The 21,559-nt window shown below is 34.3% G+C and overlaps 1 protein-coding gene across 1 annotated transcript; it reads left to right on the forward strand.

The window, feature by feature from the left end:
* The first annotated feature begins 8,484 nt into the window (after positions 1–8,484).
* LOC137402326 (histone H1-like protein HC2) lies at positions 8,485–21,001 on the forward strand. Its single transcript, XM_068088824.1, has 3 exons — positions 8,485–8,553; positions 8,952–9,052; positions 20,446–21,001. Exons 1-3 carry the CDS (start codon positions 8,485–8,487, stop codon positions 20,999–21,001), a joined length of 726 nt encoding a protein of 241 aa, XP_067944925.1.
* Positions 21,002–21,559: the final 558 nt, after the last annotated feature.

Consider the following 21,559-nt stretch of genomic DNA (forward strand, 5'->3'; position numbering starts at 1 on the left):
TATATGAGAACCATGCAAAAAAGGCAACAGTCGATAAAATCAAATAAATGTTTTAACATGTTTCAAAAGACATTTGATGTTAAAAGAACAAATATTAGGTGAAAGATTGTTAAAGCAGCAAGCAATGATGTTATCAAAATAACTGTTAGATATTGTATGCAGTTTGTTCGTATCACGTAAGTTGAAATGAGTTGAGAACCTGTAACTTTTACAGGTAAAAATGAGGACACAAACCTTAAAAGATCTTGAAATCTTTAATTGACATAAAATAATCGTTCGTCACTTTTATGGGTGTGGTTTCTTTAGACAAACCCTCTTGAGACTCATTATAGAATGCATGTTAAAACATGCATGTTATAATGCATGAAACATTATGCATGCATGTTATAAGATAATCTTGAAACACCATGCATGTTATAAGATTATCAACATGCTTTGAAACATTTTGGTGCTTGTCTTGGTAAGTAACTTGCTCCACGCTCGATCATCTACCCACCAAGTTGTCAGCCAGATTATCAGACATATTATATGCCATACAACCACTTTCAAATAGTGAATTTTAAGCTACATGTATATTAATGCGATAAGAGCATTTGTGTGAAAGCTATATTGGTTTGTCTGTATGTTTGTCTGTCTGTTTGTCTGTCTATTCAGAGCCATGGCTGAATGTAGGGAAAAAAGATTGCTTCTCGTAGGGTTCAAACTTCAACATTATGCTCAGCAGACAAGCACTTTATAACCTGCACCGTATGCTGATAAATAATTGTGCATACATACATACATTCTGCAGTTTAATATACTAACACACAACGATATATCGCAATACCCTAGAATGCCAGAGTCTTACTTAGTGTAACAGCTTAAATTCTTGCAGAATACTTTCTGCGAACAAGATTTTAGACATACATGTACTCTAGGGTACAGATAAGTATGTTGATGCGCAATTATTGCCAAAACCTAGTCAAGAGAAAACAACTTCTTAACATCATAATTTTGCTGCAGCCCTTGCATAAATAAATATTGGACAGACCAATATTGTAACTATGATAGTTGTCTATGGCAACTCCTTCAACGCTATATTTGGAGGAGAGAATAAGAGATGACAACTCCTTCAATGTATAAATGGGCTAATTTCCACATCACCATACATAGCCTTAAATTTTTTTTTAAATAATGTGCGATACTCGGTTCGGTGTAGTACACCCTCTGACTCAGCGGGTGTAGAGATAAGCTATGGTAGATAATCTAGTTTAAACAAAAACAATGTTTCTTATTAAATACAAACTTATTATATTAGGTAGCAATCGGTACTAAAAATACAAAAACAAATCTGCAGAGAATAAAAATCTAATGATTACTTTTTAATTTAAATACAGAAGTGCAATTGGTAGCTCATTTTGAAAAGTTAATTTTAAAACCAAACTATGTTTTGATATTTTAATCAAACGATATTTACCAATAGCACCTTTTAATTTCATTTGGAAAGCATTTTAAAAATGTTTTACAAATTATGACATACAATAATTGGGAAAAACGGGCAGAGAATAGCAAATAATATCAAATAAATTTGACAAATAGTGTTTAAATTACTTTCTCTGATAAAAAAATGGATATTGTGAAATATTTCAAAAGTAGCTAGCGATAATATTTTCAAAATAATGTTATTGTTTGTGGTTGCATGTAATGTTTCCATATTACATTAGTTGAAATGAGTTGAAAACCTGTAATTTAAATGCCTAAAATAGAGACATAAACCATCAATATCTTTAAATCCATTCGCATAATTTTTATATTTCGTTGTTTTGACGTTCTCAACATTTATCTAAATCTTCTAAAGCGTTTCACATATCATTGTTTTTAATTTTCAACTTTCTTGTACATGATATTTAACAATTAGTGAGTGGATCTTTCAGTCTAGGTATGGATAATATCTATTATTTTCCTTACATATCATTATTAGTATTATTATTGTTTTCTTTCTGTATCATTGTTCTATCACTTTTTGTAACCTCATATTCTGCTCCACATTTTTATATCCATTTTTACTTTGCTGGAAAACTCTTTAGAACGTTTAAGTAGCTGTATTCATGTATTAAAGTAAACATTATCAATTTAAGGTTTGTGCCTGTGTTCTTGGTGAAGTTTTTAACAAAGATAATAAAACTAAAACTTTTATCTGTTTTTATACAATTCTTACTGATATATAGACATGATACATTTGATTTGTTTTTTTGAAATTTAACATAATGGATCAAATATGACCACCATTGGATTACAAAGCCATTATAACTATTTTAGTCCAAGTTTGCAACATAATAGAAAGTTTGAATTTAAATGTGTTTGAAAATTTAAAAATTAAAAAGATTTTAAATTTATCAAAGTTCAGAATTTAAATACGGTATTTATCACTGTTGCCTTGTTATGGTGAAAATTAGAAATTAAATTAATATGGTTGTTACAATCTATTGAGTTTCTATTTTGGTGAAACTTAACCAACTTTCAGGAGAAACAGTTTAAATTGATATACATTATTAAAACAAGTTGGTTTTAGGTTCCTAGTGTGTTTGCTCTGATGAGATGATTTGCAATGTCTTTCACCACAAATTGAAAAAACAATGTTGCAAATAAGAAGGTGTAAACTGCAGCCATTTTGTCTTACGTTGCTCGAAGCTGGTAATCCTTTCTTTTAAAACTGAAAGAAAAAAAATTAGAATGATTTCAAAAATCAAGTTTCAGGGTTATGCTGCCAGATATGAATAGCTATAACCAGCACTTAAATGCCCTTAATGCTGAGGAGCCAAATGTTTTTTTAGATATTTGCTGTCTACAATACTTTAATCGTCTCTTCAATCTGTCTTGCTACTTTTCCAAAAAAGCCACAACACCTTAAACCAGACACCAATTTATATTTCAGAACAGCGTTATACAAAAAGGGTTCTTTCTTCCAATATACCTAATTAACTTTACTACTTTTTGTTTATGTTGTTTGTGTTGTTTGTCTCACGTTCTAATTTACTCTAAGCAACATCGATCAATGTAAATAAAGTTTTATCTATCCGTCTAAACTTGGGTAACAAGTTTAAAGTTTTTGGTAGGTTCATTTACATTTATTACTATTATAGTCTGTTTTACAAATGTAATTTATGTACTTTTATATACTAAAGAAAAATTATGCGTAAAATTAATTTAAATCGAAGTATTCTGATGTAAACAGTTGCAGTTGATGGTAAGAATGTGGTTTCTTCCTAAGAATAAGTTATCTTCCATGCTGTTGACTGTTTGTTGAACAGATGTGCATATTCAGAGGGTTCAAGATTATTATAGCAGTTATTTATTTAGGTATACCTTGCTAATATATATAGCTATACTTCTGGCACTTGTAAGGTACAGTATACCTTGCTAAGATATATAGCTATACTTCTGACACTTGTAAGGTACAGTATACCTTGCTAATATATATATATATATACTTCTGGCACTTGTAAGGTGCAGTATACCTTGCTAATATATATAGCTATGCTTCTGACACTTGTAAGGTACAGTATACCTTGCACATATATTTAGCTATACTTCTGACACTTGTAAGGTACAGTATAGATGTTAATATATATAGCTATACTTCTGACACTTGTAAGGTACAGTATAGATGTTAATATTTATAGCTATACTTCTGACACTTGTAAGGTACAGTATAGATATTAATATATAGCTATACCTCTGACACTTGTAAGATGTCAGAAGTATATATATATTAGCAAGGTATACTGTACCTTGTTATATATAACTATACCTGTATATATACTATACTGTACTAACTACACTATATATAACTGTACCTTGTTATATATATATATATATATATAACTAACTAGAGTGTGGAATAGGTTAATTTTACTTATCTTTATTCCAGATTGATGTTTTATTCTGGGGTCACGACAGGTCTGTTTCGTGCTGGTGCACTCTTCAGGTGACTTGTGTTGAATTCAACACAAGTCACCTGAAGAGTGCACCAGCACGAAACAGACCTGTCGTGACCCCAGAATAAAACATCAATCTGGAATAAAGATAAGTAAAATTAACCTATTCCACACTCTAGTTAGTTATAACACTCCGCACCTTTTAGAGCGTAGAGTGCTGTTAGCAGTAGGCCTGACCACTTATCTATTATATTTATATATATATATATATATATATAGTTATACGTCTGACACTTGGAAGGTGCAGAATAGTCATGTATACAGTTCAGTAGTTATCTGATTCGTGTTCCTAGCCACCTGAAGGAAAATTAGTTTGTTATAACCTTTATTATAGGCTATGACCTCTACCATAGGCTATGATCACAAAATGCCAAACTAGTGTAAATTCTTCTCATAAAGTGGTGGTCTGCTAGCACACATTGTAATACGTTTTGGAAGTTGTGTTCCCTTTATTTGGATTAGGAACTTCTGTTTACAATGCACACTGGTGATTTATTGCCTAATAGTTTTGTATCAAATGTCTGATTCTTTCTTTTCTTACATGATCTGATTAGCTAACAATCTCCTGCTGATAAACAACTTATATATTAAAGTAACAGCTTATGCCAATTTAAGCTGCAAGTACAGCTGCTGCCAGCAGCGCGAAATTTTATTTTTTAATATCAGAATAACTAAAGTTTTGTCAATGAACATGGGAAACTTGCATGAAAATTTATTTTTAATCAACATGTACATTGTTTACCAATCCGACTGGTAAATGAAGATGTTTGTCCATATTTGTGTGTGTTCGGCCAATGCATGATTTAGATATTTGAAAGCTCGAGGCAGAGCTAAAACAAATTGTTGAAAAACATTTTTACTTTTCATGCTACACCTTGGTTCAAGATTTAAAATAGCTTATAAACAGTGACAGGTAATGTGGTTGCTGTTAGCTGAGTTTGTTAACCCAATGAATTTAAGTAACTTAAGCTAGTAAATTAAACTAATATTTTAATCTTTACTATAATAAAGATTTTGTCTAGTCCGAAGCCTGCTAAGAGCATTAAGAAAAAAGATTGCACCTAACAGCAATCGAACCCATACATTCAGATGCATGGATGTAAAGCCAAAGGCACTACCACTAAACTATGCTATGCAGCCACCTTGCAATGTTTTGAAATCCATTTATCTGAATGTTTGCGTTCGATTTCTGTGAGGTGTGATCGTTTCCTGTAATGTATATATTTTAACCAATCGCTAATAACCGGACATACGAACGATGACAGACAGCCAAACGAACACTTGATTCTACGTAAAAATTACCTTTACATTGGGTTGTATCTACAATAAGTAGTGAAGCTGCATTGACAAAGCAGTAAATAAATCTTGTATTTCTGTTCTTAAAAATAAATAGTAAAGGTTGTGGTGATTATTTTTGCTTCTAAATTAGATTCAAGCAATCATGAGTTTTGCTTTTATAATTAGTGAATAGAAAAAGACATCATAAAGACGTAAAAGCATTTACATACAAAAAATTCATTCAATTAAATTTATGGTATGTTTATTGCAAAAAATGTAGTACCGCTTGTTGTTACCCATAACCTTTTTGAAAAATGCAAACAGTACAGTTATTTTTCAACTTGTCATCAAATGGTTGGTTTTACTTTGATTTTACATCTCACGTAGCTAGCAAATACGCGCAAAATAAAAAATAGAACATTTGCTTGCGACTTAGTGTATACTTCTATGTATATAGAGATTATATTAGTTTGCTTAGTGGTTTTCTATAGTATCTCAAATAGACATTAGCATGAATAAGCAAATTTTTGAAATGGTTTACATATCAAAATGGATATTACTAAACGCCTAAGATTTTCTCATTGCTGCAAGGATTTGAAAAGTAGTAAATACGTATTCTATTGAACGAGCTATCCAATCAAGTAACTTCACTCGCTTTCCTTAGCAACAATGTACAAGTAAATAGGATTTAATGCCTAAGCTTACAGGATTTCATTAGCGTAGGAACAAACACGGCTGCCGTAATTGTTGATGCGGTGAATGCAGAGTCCGAAGAATAGTCAGTATAATGAAAGCGGCAATAATAATTCTCTCAACACTGATAGGTAAGGCATGACTACATTACGACAAGATAAATAATTTCATAGACTTATTATTTCAATCTCAATGATATTGTATGTCTAACTTTTTATTCGCTATTGGTAATCAACAACAAAATGATATTTTTTATTACATGCCAAAAAATGACAAAAAATATACCTGACACGGCTAGTTTTCATTTAATATTGAAAATTATCTGTTCACCTAAACAGGAACTAAAGTATTGCTACTTGGGAACTTTTTAGAACTCTTTAGAACTCTTTAGAACTCTGTAGAACTCTTTAGAACTCTTTAGAACTCTTTAGAACTCTGTAGAACCCTCTATGACGCTTCAGAACACTTTGGAACGTTCGATGCTCTTGAATACTCTAGATCATTCTTTATTTCTCTAGAACATTCTAGAATGCTCTAAAAAGCTCTAGAAAGCTCTAGAATGCTCTAGAATGCTGTAGAATGTTTTAGAATACTACAGTTATTGCTAGCTTAAGGTTTTAATTCAACTAAGTAATTTTTAAATCCCAGGAACCATTTTGTCTGATTAAATGAGTCAAGGAAAGTGAAATTCTGTTACATAAAGCTACCATCCTCACTCTAAATGTCAGGTGTTGTTGCTTGGTGCACCTTGGTGCTTGATGACTGTAAATTTCTGGTCAAGGTGAGCAGTTTGTTAAACGCCTGTTTCAAAGATTAAAAAACTCTCCTTTCAAACTTGATGTTCAATGAAGACTAATAATTATGTTACTGCTTGCGAAACTGTTTTTTGATTCCCAAATTAAAAATCTTCCATTTCTTTTTTGACCTAACACGCACCATTCAAAGTCCTCTAACTTGCTCTCTCTCCCTTGGTGCAGGCTAGATTACTGGCATGCCCTGATCCAGTTGGAAACCTGTTAGTTTCATATAGCATTTAGTCTTGTTCTTTGGCATACTTTCAAATTTTTACTGAATATCTATAGGGCAGCCAGAGGTTCCGTATAAATGTTTTTCAAGTATGGGGCATACATTTTTTCAATAGAATTTGAGGCAATTCGTGTGAATATTAGGAACTTTTTTCATAAACATTGAGAAACCTTAAGACTGAATGCTTACATCAAAGTGCCAGATATTCTAATCTCTTTGCAACCAAAGTATAGCAATTAACCACAGGTTTTTGTAAAAAAAATTCAAAAAGACAAACCAAAAATCTTGTAACTTTCAATTTTGAAATGCTGTGATTTGATGATTTATAGAGCTACATATTGTCGGAAAAATATCTACTGTCTTTTTGGTAATCGTAACTTCACCAAAGTCATTTCTCACATTTATTGTCTCATGGCAGCGTTGTCCTCTCAGCAACTATCTGTCAAATATGTACCCGTACCATAAACCGATGGTATCAGTCGATCGATAGATCGGAAAAGATTGAAGCGGTTGAACTTTTCCAATAGTTCATCGAGCATCCATGACAGCTTGTGCAATGTGAACCACTTTGGCGATGGTGATTGGTAATCGAGGTTTGCTTTTATATTTTCTCTGGTGACAGCATTGTCTAATGAGGGCTATGTCATACCTATGTCATATGCCATATGACATATGACATATGTCATTTGTCATATGTCATATGTCATATGACATATCTCATATGTCACCGCATTGTCTAATGAGGGCTATGAGGTGGATTATTCACTGATGTTAACATGGATAGGCTTGTGATCCTAAGAAGATTGTTAACGCAGACAATCACTGAAGCATTTTGCGATTAACACCGACATACAGCAAGATAGCGTGATATCAGGCTTTTCTGAATTTACATCTCTGCACAGAGTGCATAGAGTTATTCCGTCTCATGGAGATGTGAAGCTTGAGACGTCTCTCATTTTTATAAAACCAGTACTAATACAGACGAATCTTTATTCCTGACAATACATTGAACTTTGATTAAACGCGGAGCAAGCGCTCAATTAATTGCAATAGACATGAATAAATAGAACTGGAACTTACCAAGTCAAAATTATGTAATCAATCAAAGGAACGTCTCGCCGAGAAGTGGAGGCCATGGCAACCGAACAATACAGTTGTTTCAGTTTACAAACACCGTGTAAAGACTTTGCGTTCAATTTTCTTTTATTTGATGAAGCATAGTGTATTCAAGAATAATCATCTCATGCCACTGAGTTAATATACACACAGACATAGATTCTTAGCTTGTTTAGTCTATGATGCAGATCTGAAGTACTTTGTCTATGGTAGGACACCGTTCATAAGCGAATGGTGTTTCTGTTTTATGTTAAACACAAACATCAAATTAACCCCTAAAACTGGCTGTCTCTCTGACTTTGCTCTGCATGAAGATGACATTTTTTTTAATAAAGTTAGCCAATATATGTTGCTATAATTTTCTTAGTCATTCAAAACAAATCAACTTGCAAAAATGACTGACAAACCCTATGCTGCCTTTCTACTCACTGCTGAGTCAGTTAACAATAAAGCGGCTTTTCAAGTATTTTTAAATGTAAATGATGCCAGAATAATTAATTTTCAAGAAAAAAAATCATTTGTACTATTGGGGATACAGCAATCGATTAACACTATTAGAGAGGGAGTAACTCCAGCATATGTGATGGATAACTTTGAATAGAATTTTAGTAACTTGTAGAAGCGCAACCTAATAAATCTTACTCAGTTTTTCATCCAAATGTGCAACGCTGCCACAGTAATACAAATATTTTAGTGTGTCAGCATCACTGAGGATACGCTAGTTTGGCTAGCATATGCCAGCAAGCACTCTGGTCTATACTTTTATGCATCGTCAGGTGTGGCAGGTTTTTGTTATTCTGTTGTGTCGCTTGTTATGTCACCTGTTCCGTTTCGCCACTTGTCATTTTACTTATTTTGAAGGTTCCTTCAGTTTGGTGCAAACAGACACCTGCTATGCCTGTTACTCGCACCGTAACAAGTTCTGCACAGATGGAGACTATTCTCTTGGCGCTGGTGATCAGGTAGTTTGTGAATATGATAACAAGACGGAAGCAAAAGAAGGAGGCTGCTCTAAATCGAAAGCAGTTGGAAAGGTTTTTGGATTTAACTACGAATCAGGCAAGAAATATGTAAAAATATCAAAAGTACATCATCCTAGTTGAATGTCCGGCGTTGCACGAGTAATAAAAAGGGTTTTGGACAATTGGTTATACAACCAATTTTGTGTAACAAGTATAAAAATAGCAAATTAATTTATGAAGACTCACCAAAAGGAATGCAAAAAGCTAAGGCTAAGCTAAATCAATGATTATCTGTGTGGTTGATGGCAATGATGGGCTGATATGACGCCATTTTGCGATGAGCAGCCAGTGTAATCATTGCTACAATCCATCGCACAGCTAGGCGTTGATTTGAGTGATAGTTTGCATGGACCTTAACAGTTGATCCAATTTTTTAGTTTTTGGTGTCTCAAAACTTTACAACAAATATGAGATTTATACTTTAAGAGTGAATAACTCTGGCACTATATTTTTAATACTCTATTATACATTCAATTCTTGTCGGTATAGGAGCTATGGAATAATTTAATGGGTTTACTAGAGCATTGCCAAAGCTGCTCATCACCGATCTACACTATAATAGGAGCCATGTCTGTCATCACGCTTATAGGGTTGGAAAAAATATGTATCACACAGGAATTCAACTCGGGTGTCTTAGTTTTGCAGCTAAGTGCACTACCAACTGTACCACAGGACCATCTTAGAGCAATCATTGTGCAAATAATGATTACAGAGGACACTGATCCTTCACAGCTCACGAGAGTGTCAGCGTACTTTTGAATATAAACTCTAAATGAGTCTGACATGATAAAATATGGGTTGCCAAAGGTATATTCGTCTATAGATTTTTTCAATTAAAACAACTTTAGCCTTTTTCTCACTAGAGCTGGCACGAGTAACTCGTCTGGTCTTGACCCACTGGGTCAGAGGGACCCGGGTTGGGCTACCCAACCCTTGGTCTTCCTGTACAAAGACCTGGGTAGGTTTATGGCTAAACGAAAGCGATTGTATATCGCTTTTTAAGTGCGATTGAAATAGAGTCGCGTTTAGTCCTAGCGCGGAAGGACCAGGCAAAATAAAACAAGGTGAGTCAAGACTATATGTTTACGTCTGTGACAATAGTCTTTGGACTATAGGTTTCACAACGTTGTTCGGCAAGAAATAATCAAGATGCTGGCGGTCTGAGAGTTCATGGAGAAGACAGTCACAAAAGGAAAAGACCAAGTTATTTGTAAAATATGCGGAAGCAAGATAAGCTACAAAGAAGGATCCACCTCAATACTATTGAGGCATTTACAACGAGGGCATCCTGAGGAATTTAAAAGCGCGTCTAAGAACCTTCAGTCCAGCAAATTAATTTTATTCTAGTTTCTTTTACTAATACCAGAAGTTTTAGGGAATTGATGGATTTTTGATTTCCACTATGCTGGGCTATCTATTTTTATATTTGTAAAGTATTTCTTAACTAATCTCTTCTTGTTGATTATAATAGCAGAGTTGAAAATAAAATCTGTAATAAAAACACTCTAGCCAAAGTCGGCCATTAATCTATCATCCATTGAATAGCACTGATCCACCAATGTCTAGCCATAAATTGTAGATTGCATCTATAAGCCAAGCCACGCCAAGCCAAGATAATGGGTTCTTTTATCTTAGGTTATTGCTGTCACAACATTAGGCTGTAATAGAAATATCTCTTAACCTTAGTTAAATGAATAAAAAATTTGCGCGTGCTGACCCGGCCCGACTCGGTCTTGGCCCTCAATGCTGACCCTGAGTCTGGCCCGACCCTGCATTCTTTGGTCTCGTTCCAGCTCTAGTTCTCACCCAACCATGAAAAGCCTGTGGTCATCGGCGGTACTCAGGGAGGCTGTACATTCTCAGTGCCTACGGTACCAGTGGTGATCACGCAATAAAGTAATTGTTGTTCCTAGACCATGGTATGTTTTACGCATGGAGTTAAGATCCTACTTGTTCCTTTACCCTCAGAGAAAAACGTTGGCGTGTCGCTTAATTTTTGCCCCTCATAGAATTCATATTCACAATGCATTTAAGGAGCACAATTCACACATTGTGCACCATACGATAGACCGTAGAAAATTTTAACTTGCTGAGCTTTGCCAGTGACCACCAGCGGCAGAAAAATTGTTGCGGGCTTACTGATTCTCAGCAATCGCCGGCTGCCGCTGGTTGCATCACCGCCACTCCTTACGGTTGGGTGAAAACCAAGCTGTATTTGTCGAAAACCTGACAACAACTGACTGCAATGGTCACACAGGCAAGGCAGGCAATGAGTGCATAATGAGTGCATAATAAGTGCAAAACAAAAGCGCATACAAAGCTAGAGACACAGGTGTAATGACTAAATACGCAAAAACTAGATTGACTTAATAATAATAATAATACAGCTAGCAATTTTAGTGCTACCAATGATCCGGTTTTTTGATTGGTCATGTCTATTCTTTTACTTTATGTAACCAGGCCAGGATTTTTGTAGCTAAAAACTACATTGTAGTAAAATAACTATCTGCTCACCTGAATCTTAATTTTGTGATCAAGTTCTTAAGATTTGATTGAGATTAAAAGTTTTTGAATTGTTGTCTCTCAACTAGAGTGCTTGCATATATCTTTATTTTTAGTTAAATATATTTTGTACCTATATCCATCACGACAACCATAATAATTATCTTGAAGGTAGTTTAAAAAGTCAGCTTCTACCTGAACACATTAGTATTTTACGGTTTCCAAAAAATCCTCATAAGATTTGACATTGCAAATAGATAAAAATTTCTTTATAATTTTTGTTAACATTTTTGCATATTTTAACTTTAAAAAAAAACTGTTTTGTGTTCATGATAACCGTAAACACTTATTTTATGAGTTTTCCCGAGTGTAGAAGGCCATAAAATGAGCCTATTATAAAACTAAAAGGCCTGGTCGTTCTAGTTCCAGTATCACCCTGAAAATAGACAGGTATGAAATAATTCGCTGTTACACGATTATTTCGATTATATCGATTATATCGTTTATACAAATGGTGATGTCTTTTTAAATGGTGGCAGTTTTCAAATCAACGACCTTATAAAGCGTCACCAAACAAGCGAACAATTAAATCACCATACCGTGGAGCTCTAGCCTACATGGACTAGCTTTTCAGGCAGAATATTTCCCATCAGTTATAATTGTCAGTTAATTGTCAGTATTGACTTCTCTTCTTATTGCTAGTAGACTTGGTTTATATTCTTCTTAACAGTTAACAGAACCTGTGGTAGACTATATGATAACTACATATGCGCTCACAAAGACTACCTCCCCCTAGAGCTTCCACAAATGGGACTCACTGATACCAAAGTATGGCAGTGTTCCTGCTCAGGAGACAACTGCAACTTCTCCGAGAAGACAACTTCTCACACAGTTCTGATAATGCTTTCAATACTAGGTGTGTATTATAGTAATACATTGATGGAGACAACTTAACTCATTGCTCTTATGATGCTCTCAGTATTAGATGAATTTTATTGGGTAAGACAACTCCATGAATTGATCAATTCCTCTGTTACTACTCTATGTTACGTCATGGCTCTATGTTCCTCTGTCACTGCTCTATATTTCTACATCACTGTTCTATGTTCTTCTATTACTGATCTATATTTTCACATCGCTGCTCTATATTCCTCTGTCACTGGTCTATATTTCTACATCACTGCTCTATGTTCCTCTATCACTGGTCTATATTTCTACATCGCTGCTCTATGTTTCTCTATCACAGATCTATGTTTCTATATCCCTGTTCTATGTTCCTCTGTCACCAGTATATATTTTCCATCCCTGCTCTATATACTTCTTTCACTTCTACTAAAAGGCAACTTGCTCTTTGTGTCACTGACAATTGCTGATTACTACAATGTCATAGCTAACAATTCTTTGCAGCAATAGGCTCAGTAAATATCCTTTCTGATTACTCAAATGAGTTGAGAGGATGCTATAAGTTGTGTTGATAACAAGTGCTACTAACCAATATCAGAATGAACTGTGTCACCAGCGGTGGCTGTGGGAGGTCACCGACATGATTTAAATAGCAAAAACCTGCAGAGATAAAACCTGTCAAGTGGTTAACAAAGCCTGAATGAATAGCTTTGTAGATAAATACCGCAACCGCAAATACGTGGGCAGCCAATAGATTAGATGACACAACTGCATTATCCTGTTTGTGCTGGTTTCTTTCAATGTTGCATAAAGGATTATGAGTTATTTGCATTATTGGCTATTGCACATTGTCTATATTATATCACCCATTTATTTGCAGGCTCCGTGATAAAAAAGAATTTTCTGTAAAACATAATTTGAATGATCTTCTGTACCCCAGAGCGTTTATACTAGATGTCAACGGAACTTCACCTTTATTGAATCGTGAAAGGTTTTTGGCTAGAGACACCATATTGGTTGTTGAACTAATTTCCATTGTAGATTTAGTCTCAATAAATGGGTGATTTTTGTTTAAAATATTTTTGTTAAAAATAAGAACTTTGTAAGAATTATTTTAAAGCTTACTTGGCTCTGTTTAATGGTTTGAAGCAGGTCATGACTCTTGTTCTCAAACTTTTTTATCTCTCCCTCTGTCACCCTTTTCTCTTCTCTCTCCCTTCTATATTTTCTACAATTTTTCCCTTTTATTCTCTCTTCATTTTTCTCGCTTACTATATATCATCTTTCCCTCTCTCAATCATCTCCACCTCACTTACTTTTCTCTTTCTGCACTATACTCTCCTTTCTTTTCTTGCCTGATATTGTTTTTGCCGTTCCCTGTCCTTACCTTCTGCTTTTACCTTTTTCTTCCACTTTATTTTTTATAGGCGGTAAGGACTTGCCAGGCTTTCATAGTTTTGTTAGCAAAACAATCTATTGAGCCAAACAGCAATTACTGTATATAGTGCACCATCTCATGAATTTTATACATACTGTAGGTAGAGCATTGCCATTCATAGCTATTCTTTATGTTTTTAATTTCAATTAAAAATTTAGTTTTATTTTAGTAAAAATTATTCTTCAAAATAAAGAAATATTTTGCTTCAATTTAGTAATTTAGTACTGCAGAAACTAAATGCCACATGTTTATTCCCACGCACACATAGATGTGCAATCAATCACATTGAAGAGATCATCGAAATGCGTTAACCCATAATAGCACAAAGTTCTAATAGCCTCTAAAATATGGATTATGACAAATAAATATCTATAATTGGCTACATCTAAGACATTCACTAACTGCTAGCAAAGTTGAGAGTCACATGACAAGTTTGGCAGGTGGCATAACGACCTGCTAAGCCAATCAATCTTTAATGCAACATTTTGCTGGTACATCACTTACTAGTGATAAGAACATGCAGCCTCCTTTTTATGTACCTTGGTATAGTAAATCTTCACACTTACAAAAGCAATCTTATTGATTGTTTGCAGCCTTAATGACCGCTTTATAAACTATGGTACTGTTGAGCAAAATTCTCAGCATTTTCTATGAAAGCTTACATTGATTCGTAATCTCCTCTAACAATTCATGATTCTTGACGTTTGTGTAATATGCAGGACGGCGAGAAAAATTGACTCAAATGAACTCACATCGCTATCTTACATTGCGAGCATTTTTGTAATCAGTGTTCACTGTGACAACCTTTGTTGCATGCCGCAAGAAGTAGAAATATAGTAAATTTTGTTTTACACTGAAGATGCTAAAATCATAAGATCGTCGCATTTTATTTTGAGCTCTTTTGTTCAGGCACATGTCTCTTTGTCAAAAAATGGAATTTTTTAGAAGTCTTAAATATCTTGAAAATAAAATTGAAATCTCTCTGAAGAAAAATTATTTAGTTTTAAAAATGCAATGCCAAAACTGCTGCTAAGTTTAGCTTAAGTTGTCTGTGCTGGAAGATGTTTCTACTTCAGTTGGACGAAAGAGGAAAGAGTAAGTAATGTTAATTTAATATGGTGCTCGTTTAGCTTCATAGGACAAAAATGGGCAATATTTAGTAGCAGGTGACGTAAAGAAATGGTTTTTTTCTGGGTTTCCTTTTAAATCGACAATGGCTTGCATATTAGCGATGCATGCTTGGGTTGAGCAGTATGGTAGGGAAGAGAAGACCCGGTTCTCAGACTCTATCACTTCCGCAACTGTCAGATTAACCTGATTCGAAGCCTTCGCAACACCTCCATTCTGACAGAGTCAGGAAGCCATTTCATTTGCCCAGTATGTGAAGGACAGAGGTGGATATTTAATGTGCCCACGTAGTCAGTGTGGTACACGGGGCCTCAAAGTTATGGTCTAGATCCGAAAGACTCAGCAATTTAGAGTTGAAAGCTTGCTGTCAGATCGGCATTAGGCGGAATTCGAACCAGCAACCTCATGGTTGACAGCCAAAGATGATACCACTAAACTATCCTGATACCCTGAAAGAAATGCTAAGAGTACAAAAATAACTATCTAGAAGTACTGGTATATTTTATAAAATTTATCCATATATTTTTATATCAATTATTATTTTTTCTGTACTTTCTTGTGCCATGATAAAGACATGTATCAGATACTCAGAATTTCAACTATGAAAGAACAAAGGACAGAACTCTAACTCCATGAAGGAAAACCATATAAACCCTGCAGTTCAGCAGATTGAGCTTAGCCTTGAGTACTCAAGTCTACATGTAGGTCGCACTCCAAACACTAGTCTTGAGTATCTACTTGCTAGTATGTTACATTCCCTCTTGAGTGTAATCGATGTTGGACCTTGATCACTAAATTTGGTAATGCCTTGAGTATCGGTATTTGTTCCAAGTTTGATTGCAACACTTGAAAACTGCTGCCACACAATTCCAAGTGAAATAAGCTCAAGTGATAGCTTTACTAGTACTGTTATTTCTGTATATGGCTACTAATTATTGTATTCTAAATTCATTATCGCATCATGTATCTATTTTGCCCAAACTACAAAGTACTGTTGAATTGATATATATGTATATATATATTTATGTATGTATATGTGTGTATATGTATATATATCTCAATGCTGGTGTCTGTGTTTATCCAGCTATAGCTATTAAAATCTTGGAATAAGGGATCCGTACTGCAGAAGATTTTATCTCGGACCCTCCCGTTCACCAGTCCAATGCCTTACCAGTTCAGCAACATGAGGTTGATGGATTCATTAGGCAATATATGTTACTATATGGCAGCGAATACGCTCTCGCTCTTCGTTACAACGCATCGTGAGAGCGTAATGTCATGGAATGGGGTAGCTCTTATTAGTAAGCTTACTCAAATTATCAATGGCAATCTGCCAGGCTAATAGCAAGTGGCGGGACACTACATTACCTCTCATTGTTTGTAAGCTGATTTTTAATGCCCGGGCAACGCAATGCTAGTAATTATACGTATTTAGTCTACCAATTACTGATTGATTGACAATTGTTTCTTGACAGATCGCTATTTATTAGTTTGTTGTTCCATTTATATTCTTTGCTTGTTTTACACTCAAATATATATATAAATATTATACATAAATAAATATTTGCAGATTATTTCAGCCATAGTATGTCAGCAAATAACAGAATAAAGAATGTTCTGGTAAAGTTTCATCAGCAGTCTACACACACTCAGAAAGTAACAAAATAGTTGAATGAGGATTTGATGGGCATTGTGATAACAAAAATTCATCTGCATAAAATTAAAATGGTCGCATAAATGTACATGAGTTTGACATTGGTTTATATATTTGCTGTTAGGTTACTTAGTGCTTTAAGGCATCCACCTCTCTAATGTTTTGAATATCGATTAACTACATGCCAATAAAATAACTGCACATTCAATTTCCTCAGCCTTAACATATGTAAACAACGTTAAATATTTCATATTTGGACAAGTGCCGACTTCATAAAGCCAAAACTCAGACAAGCGATTATCTCTGTTAAGTATGCACATAGGATTATAGCATGCAAACAGCAATTGCCTAACCGCTTGATCGTTCCCAATATCCCGATTATAAGACAGAATAGTCAATATCCCTTTCTTTGAGCCATCAGCTCGACGTTTGCATAATCCATCGATCGGTGGTCTAATTCTGAAGAGAGGAGTTAATATTAATGCTGTTCTATCAGCCTGGAAGGGGGTGAGTGCTTTTAGCTTTGGTTCTTACTCCGAGCTATTAGCAGCACCTTAATAATAGATTGATTAGTCTATAGAGAGACAGTATTTCTCTCTGTCTCTTATTAGGTTTACGACAGATTTAGCTCCGTAATGTCGATGACCTTAGGCATCTTTCAAATACTTTAACTTAATCAGCGTGTGGAGTGCCTTGAATAGCTAGTTGGAAGTAGGTAGACTTGAGCTGGGAAAGATGGAACTTTGGTTTCTCATACCTCTGGCTGTGCTTTTAGGTAAGCTAGTAATATCATTACAACAGTAATATCATCATAAGTAAGATATCCTTACAAGTACACTTGTTAATATGCCATGTTTGATGACATAAAAACAAGGTTTCAATCTGCCTTGAATTTTGTTGACTTTCCTACCATTGCTATTGCGAAGCAGCATTGATTGCACCATTATACAAAAACTGAAGTACTCTCCACTCTTCTTGATGTTCATGACAAAACAGATTCAGTGAACTCCTGCCTTCTTACATGTAGTGGGTCGTAGCTTCATGTCTACTGAACTGTAATGACATCAGTATATTAGCAGACGTTAATATCTTGTCTCAAACCAAAAGCTTGTGCTTTTAGCTTAAATCACAAATGAACAAAGCTGTTTTTTTACCTACAAAGTGAAAATTTAAAATTTTTTTATTTTTCACAGGCAGCTGTTAGAGTTCAGTGTATTTATTTTAATGTACCAAATAATATTATTTAACTGTGTTTAAAAAGCTAAACAACCTGTGTAAGAGTCAGAAGCAAACAATAAAATCGCCATTGAAGAGGAATGATTAGTGGAGGTTGTGGCATGCTGAGCAGCGAAGCTATTTTTCGTGAGTTCAAATCCATATTGTGCAATACTGTTTCCTTATTTCAAAAAATAGCTTTGGTTGAACGTGTCTCTTATTATAACGAATATTGACAATAACTTCATGTCAAACATAACTGTTTTCCAAATTATGCCATACTACAATCATAAAAAGGGTAACAGTTAGTCAATATAATTAAATAAACCGTCTGACATGAAGCGTTTAAAACTTTTTTTGCAAAGAGAATGAATATTGGAAAGAAGATTATCAAAGTTAAACCTCTAGCAATAATCTTTTTAAAATAATTGTTAGAAGTTGTCTGCAAATTGTTCATATCACATAAGCTGAAATCAGTTTAAAACCTGTAACTTTTATGTAAAAAAAGAAGACACAAACCATAAAGATCTTGACATACCTTCACACAGTTTCTACATTTTCTAGTTTTGACTTTTTTGACATTTATTCAAATCTTTCAAATTCAAACTCGCACAAAGTTTTAGAAGATTTTACCGGTATTCTTTTATTATCTGTGGTTGTTTTTTATGTTTGATGTAGTCTGACTGCCAGAATGTTTCAAGATTAAAATCCACAGAACTTGATCGTTGTTAAAATGCTCAGATCAAGCGAACGTGCGATTATGGCATCCATAGTTGAAAAGAGACTGGTAGAATAGAGACATGTAACGCTGGAACTCAAGGACAATAAACATCAATTATCGTAATGATAGCAACTAGTGATGCCATTTTACACGAATTTTTTTTCTCATTGTTTCAATCATGACCCAGTTTTGTGGATTTTAATCTTGAATCATTTTTTGCAATCAGGTCACCTCAAGCATCACAAATAATCGCAAAAAGTGAAAGAAAAAAAAAAGTGTATATATATACAGATGTCTTCATATATATGTATATATATATATCTATATATATATATATATCTATATATCTATATATATATATATATATATATATATATATATATATATATATATATATATATATATATATATATATATATATATATATATATATATATATATATATATATATATATATATATATATATATATATATATATATATATGATGACATCTACTAAAATCTTGTGTAAGTTCATCGTTGACTAGCAGTAAGTTGACTTTCCAAGCAGAGCTGAGCCATTTCTTTGTTTGTTGTTTTTTGCTTACAAATGCATCGTTGTATGATCTATTTTATATTCATTTTGTTTGATTTCAAGGCTTATTATAGAACCATTTCGTAGCAAAACGTTTATTGTTTATTTCCTAAAGAACGTGGCGAGCCAAAACTGCTATTCCTACCAGAAGGCCATTTTGATTAATGAAGCTTTCTTAGGAGGCCAGTAAAACCCTGTTTTCTACATTTTAGCTAAAGATTAAATTTATGTGAATAATTTTTAAATTTTATGGCTAGCGTTAGATTGCTTGCGACTCTCTATTATTACATACTTCATAGAACTTGAACTATCAGATACTAGGTAAAACTGGCTATCAGATAGTACCTAGAACTCTGGCTATCAGATACTACGCAGAACTCTGGCTATCAGATGCCACATAGAACTCTGGCTATCAGATACTACATTGACCTCTGGCTATCAGATACTACATAAAACTCTGGCTATCAGATTCATGTAAAACTCTGGCTATCAGATACTACATAGAACTCTGGCTATCAGATACTACACAGGACTCTGGCTATCAGATGCATGTAGAACTCTGGCTATCAGATACTACATAAAACTCTGGCTATCAGATACTACGTAGAACTCTGGCTATCAGATAATACATTGAACTCTGGCAGCCTCTGAGAGATTGTCACAACTGCTAATAAAACACAGAGAATAAATGGCAGCACAATTATTCTAAAAGGTTGGAAGGCAGCACATCAGTGGTGATGTTGGGGTTTCTACCACACTGAATGTAACGAGTTTGAGTCCAGTGGAAGCAATCTTTTGTTTCTACTTTAGCATTAGGACAATAGACCGGCAGTCTTTTGTCTTTTTTCTTATTATAGCAGAGTCTGTCACTTTGATTATAATAAAAACTTGATAAAGGCAACAGGCAATGTCAACCTCTCACCATAATGGGATCACAGTGAAAGGATGTCAAATCAACTCTTACCAATATTAGCTGTCCAAGTGCAACTGAGCAGAATTTATTAAATTCACTGCTTACAAATTACAAAAACCCTGTTTAATTTATTAACAAAAATGTCCTTAGAATTGTGACACAAAACTGATTTGAAGTTTCATTTTAAACTAATCTTCTTCTAGAATGAGAATAAAAGCATAATAAACAATATAAAACCAATTAATTTGAGTTTATTATAATTTGGACAACACTATTGCTGACAGAACTTTTGCTGACAGAACTATTGCTGACAGAACTATTGCCGACAGAACTGCTGCTGACAAAACTATTGCTGACAGAACTATTGCTGACAGAACTATTGCTGACAGAACTATTGCCGACAGAACTGCTGCTGACAGAACTATTGCTGACAGAACTATTGCTGACAGAACTGCTGCTGACAGAACTATTGCTGACAGAACTATTGCTGACAGAACTATTGCTAACAGAACTATTGCCGACAGAACTATTGCTGACAGAACTATTGCCAACAAAACTATTGCCGACAGAACAATTGCTGACAGAACTATTGCAGACAGAACTGCTGCTGACAGAACTATTGCTGACAGAACTATTGCTGACAGAACTATTGCTGACAGAACTGCTGCTGACAGAACTATTGCTGACAAAACTATTGCTGACAGAACTGCTGCAGATAGAACTGCTTTGGACAAAACTACTACTGACAGCGCTACTGTTGCCAGAATTATAGCCGACATCACTAAAGCTTACGTCACTAACGAAATAAATTTTTTCACAACATTTTGGTTTCAGATATAATGTTACATTACATTACAGCCTACCATCATAGATGCATTTTGTCCCGAGAGTTGTCATATTCTACCATTCATAAAGTGAAAGATTATCTCGTCTGAACTTCTTTCAACTATTTCTATTTTTTCCAACCTGTTCTAGCCACACAGTCTAATAGAGTTCTAATCTAAACAAGTTCTAATATAATCTTCTAATCCATATATATATTTCTCAAAGTATGTGTGTACACATGTAAGTATGCGTGTACGGCTATAAATCTTAAAACCTTGGGATAAAGATTTCGTACTGACGAAGATTTGTTCTCGGACCCTGCCGTTCGTCAGACCAATGAGCTATCCACTAGACCACAAAAATTGATGTGCTTCCTTCCAATATAAGTCAGTATATAAGAGCAAATACCCAACAGATTTGCGTACAACATGGGTCATAGCATAACGTCATGAGAAGCTGTTTGCTCATATTATTAAACGTACTGGCTGATAGCGTGCAGGTTAATAACGAGCAACTCTCACTACTTCTCATTGTTTATAAGACAAAACACTTTTCTCATGATATGTAGTTGGA

This window comes from Watersipora subatra, chromosome 8, assembly GCF_963576615.1.
Source record: "Watersipora subatra chromosome 8, tzWatSuba1.1, whole genome shotgun sequence".
NCBI classification, from domain to species: domain Eukaryota; kingdom Metazoa; phylum Bryozoa; class Gymnolaemata; order Cheilostomatida; family Watersiporidae; genus Watersipora; species Watersipora subatra.

Excerpts from the sequence above, each read along its gene's own strand:
- LOC137402326 (XM_068088824.1), top strand. The coding sequence starts at position 8,485 with ATGACTGACAAACCCTATGCTGCCTTTCTACTCACTGCTGAGTCAGTT. Across the intron at positions 8,554-8,951 it reads ACAATAAAGCGGCTTTTCAA|GTTCCTTCAGTTTGGTGCAA; the intron begins GTATTTTTAAAT and ends CTTATTTTGAAG. Across the intron at positions 9,053-20,445 it reads CTCTTGGCGCTGGTGATCAG|AACTTTTGCTGACAGAACTA; the intron begins GTAGTTTGTGAA and ends TATTGCTGACAG.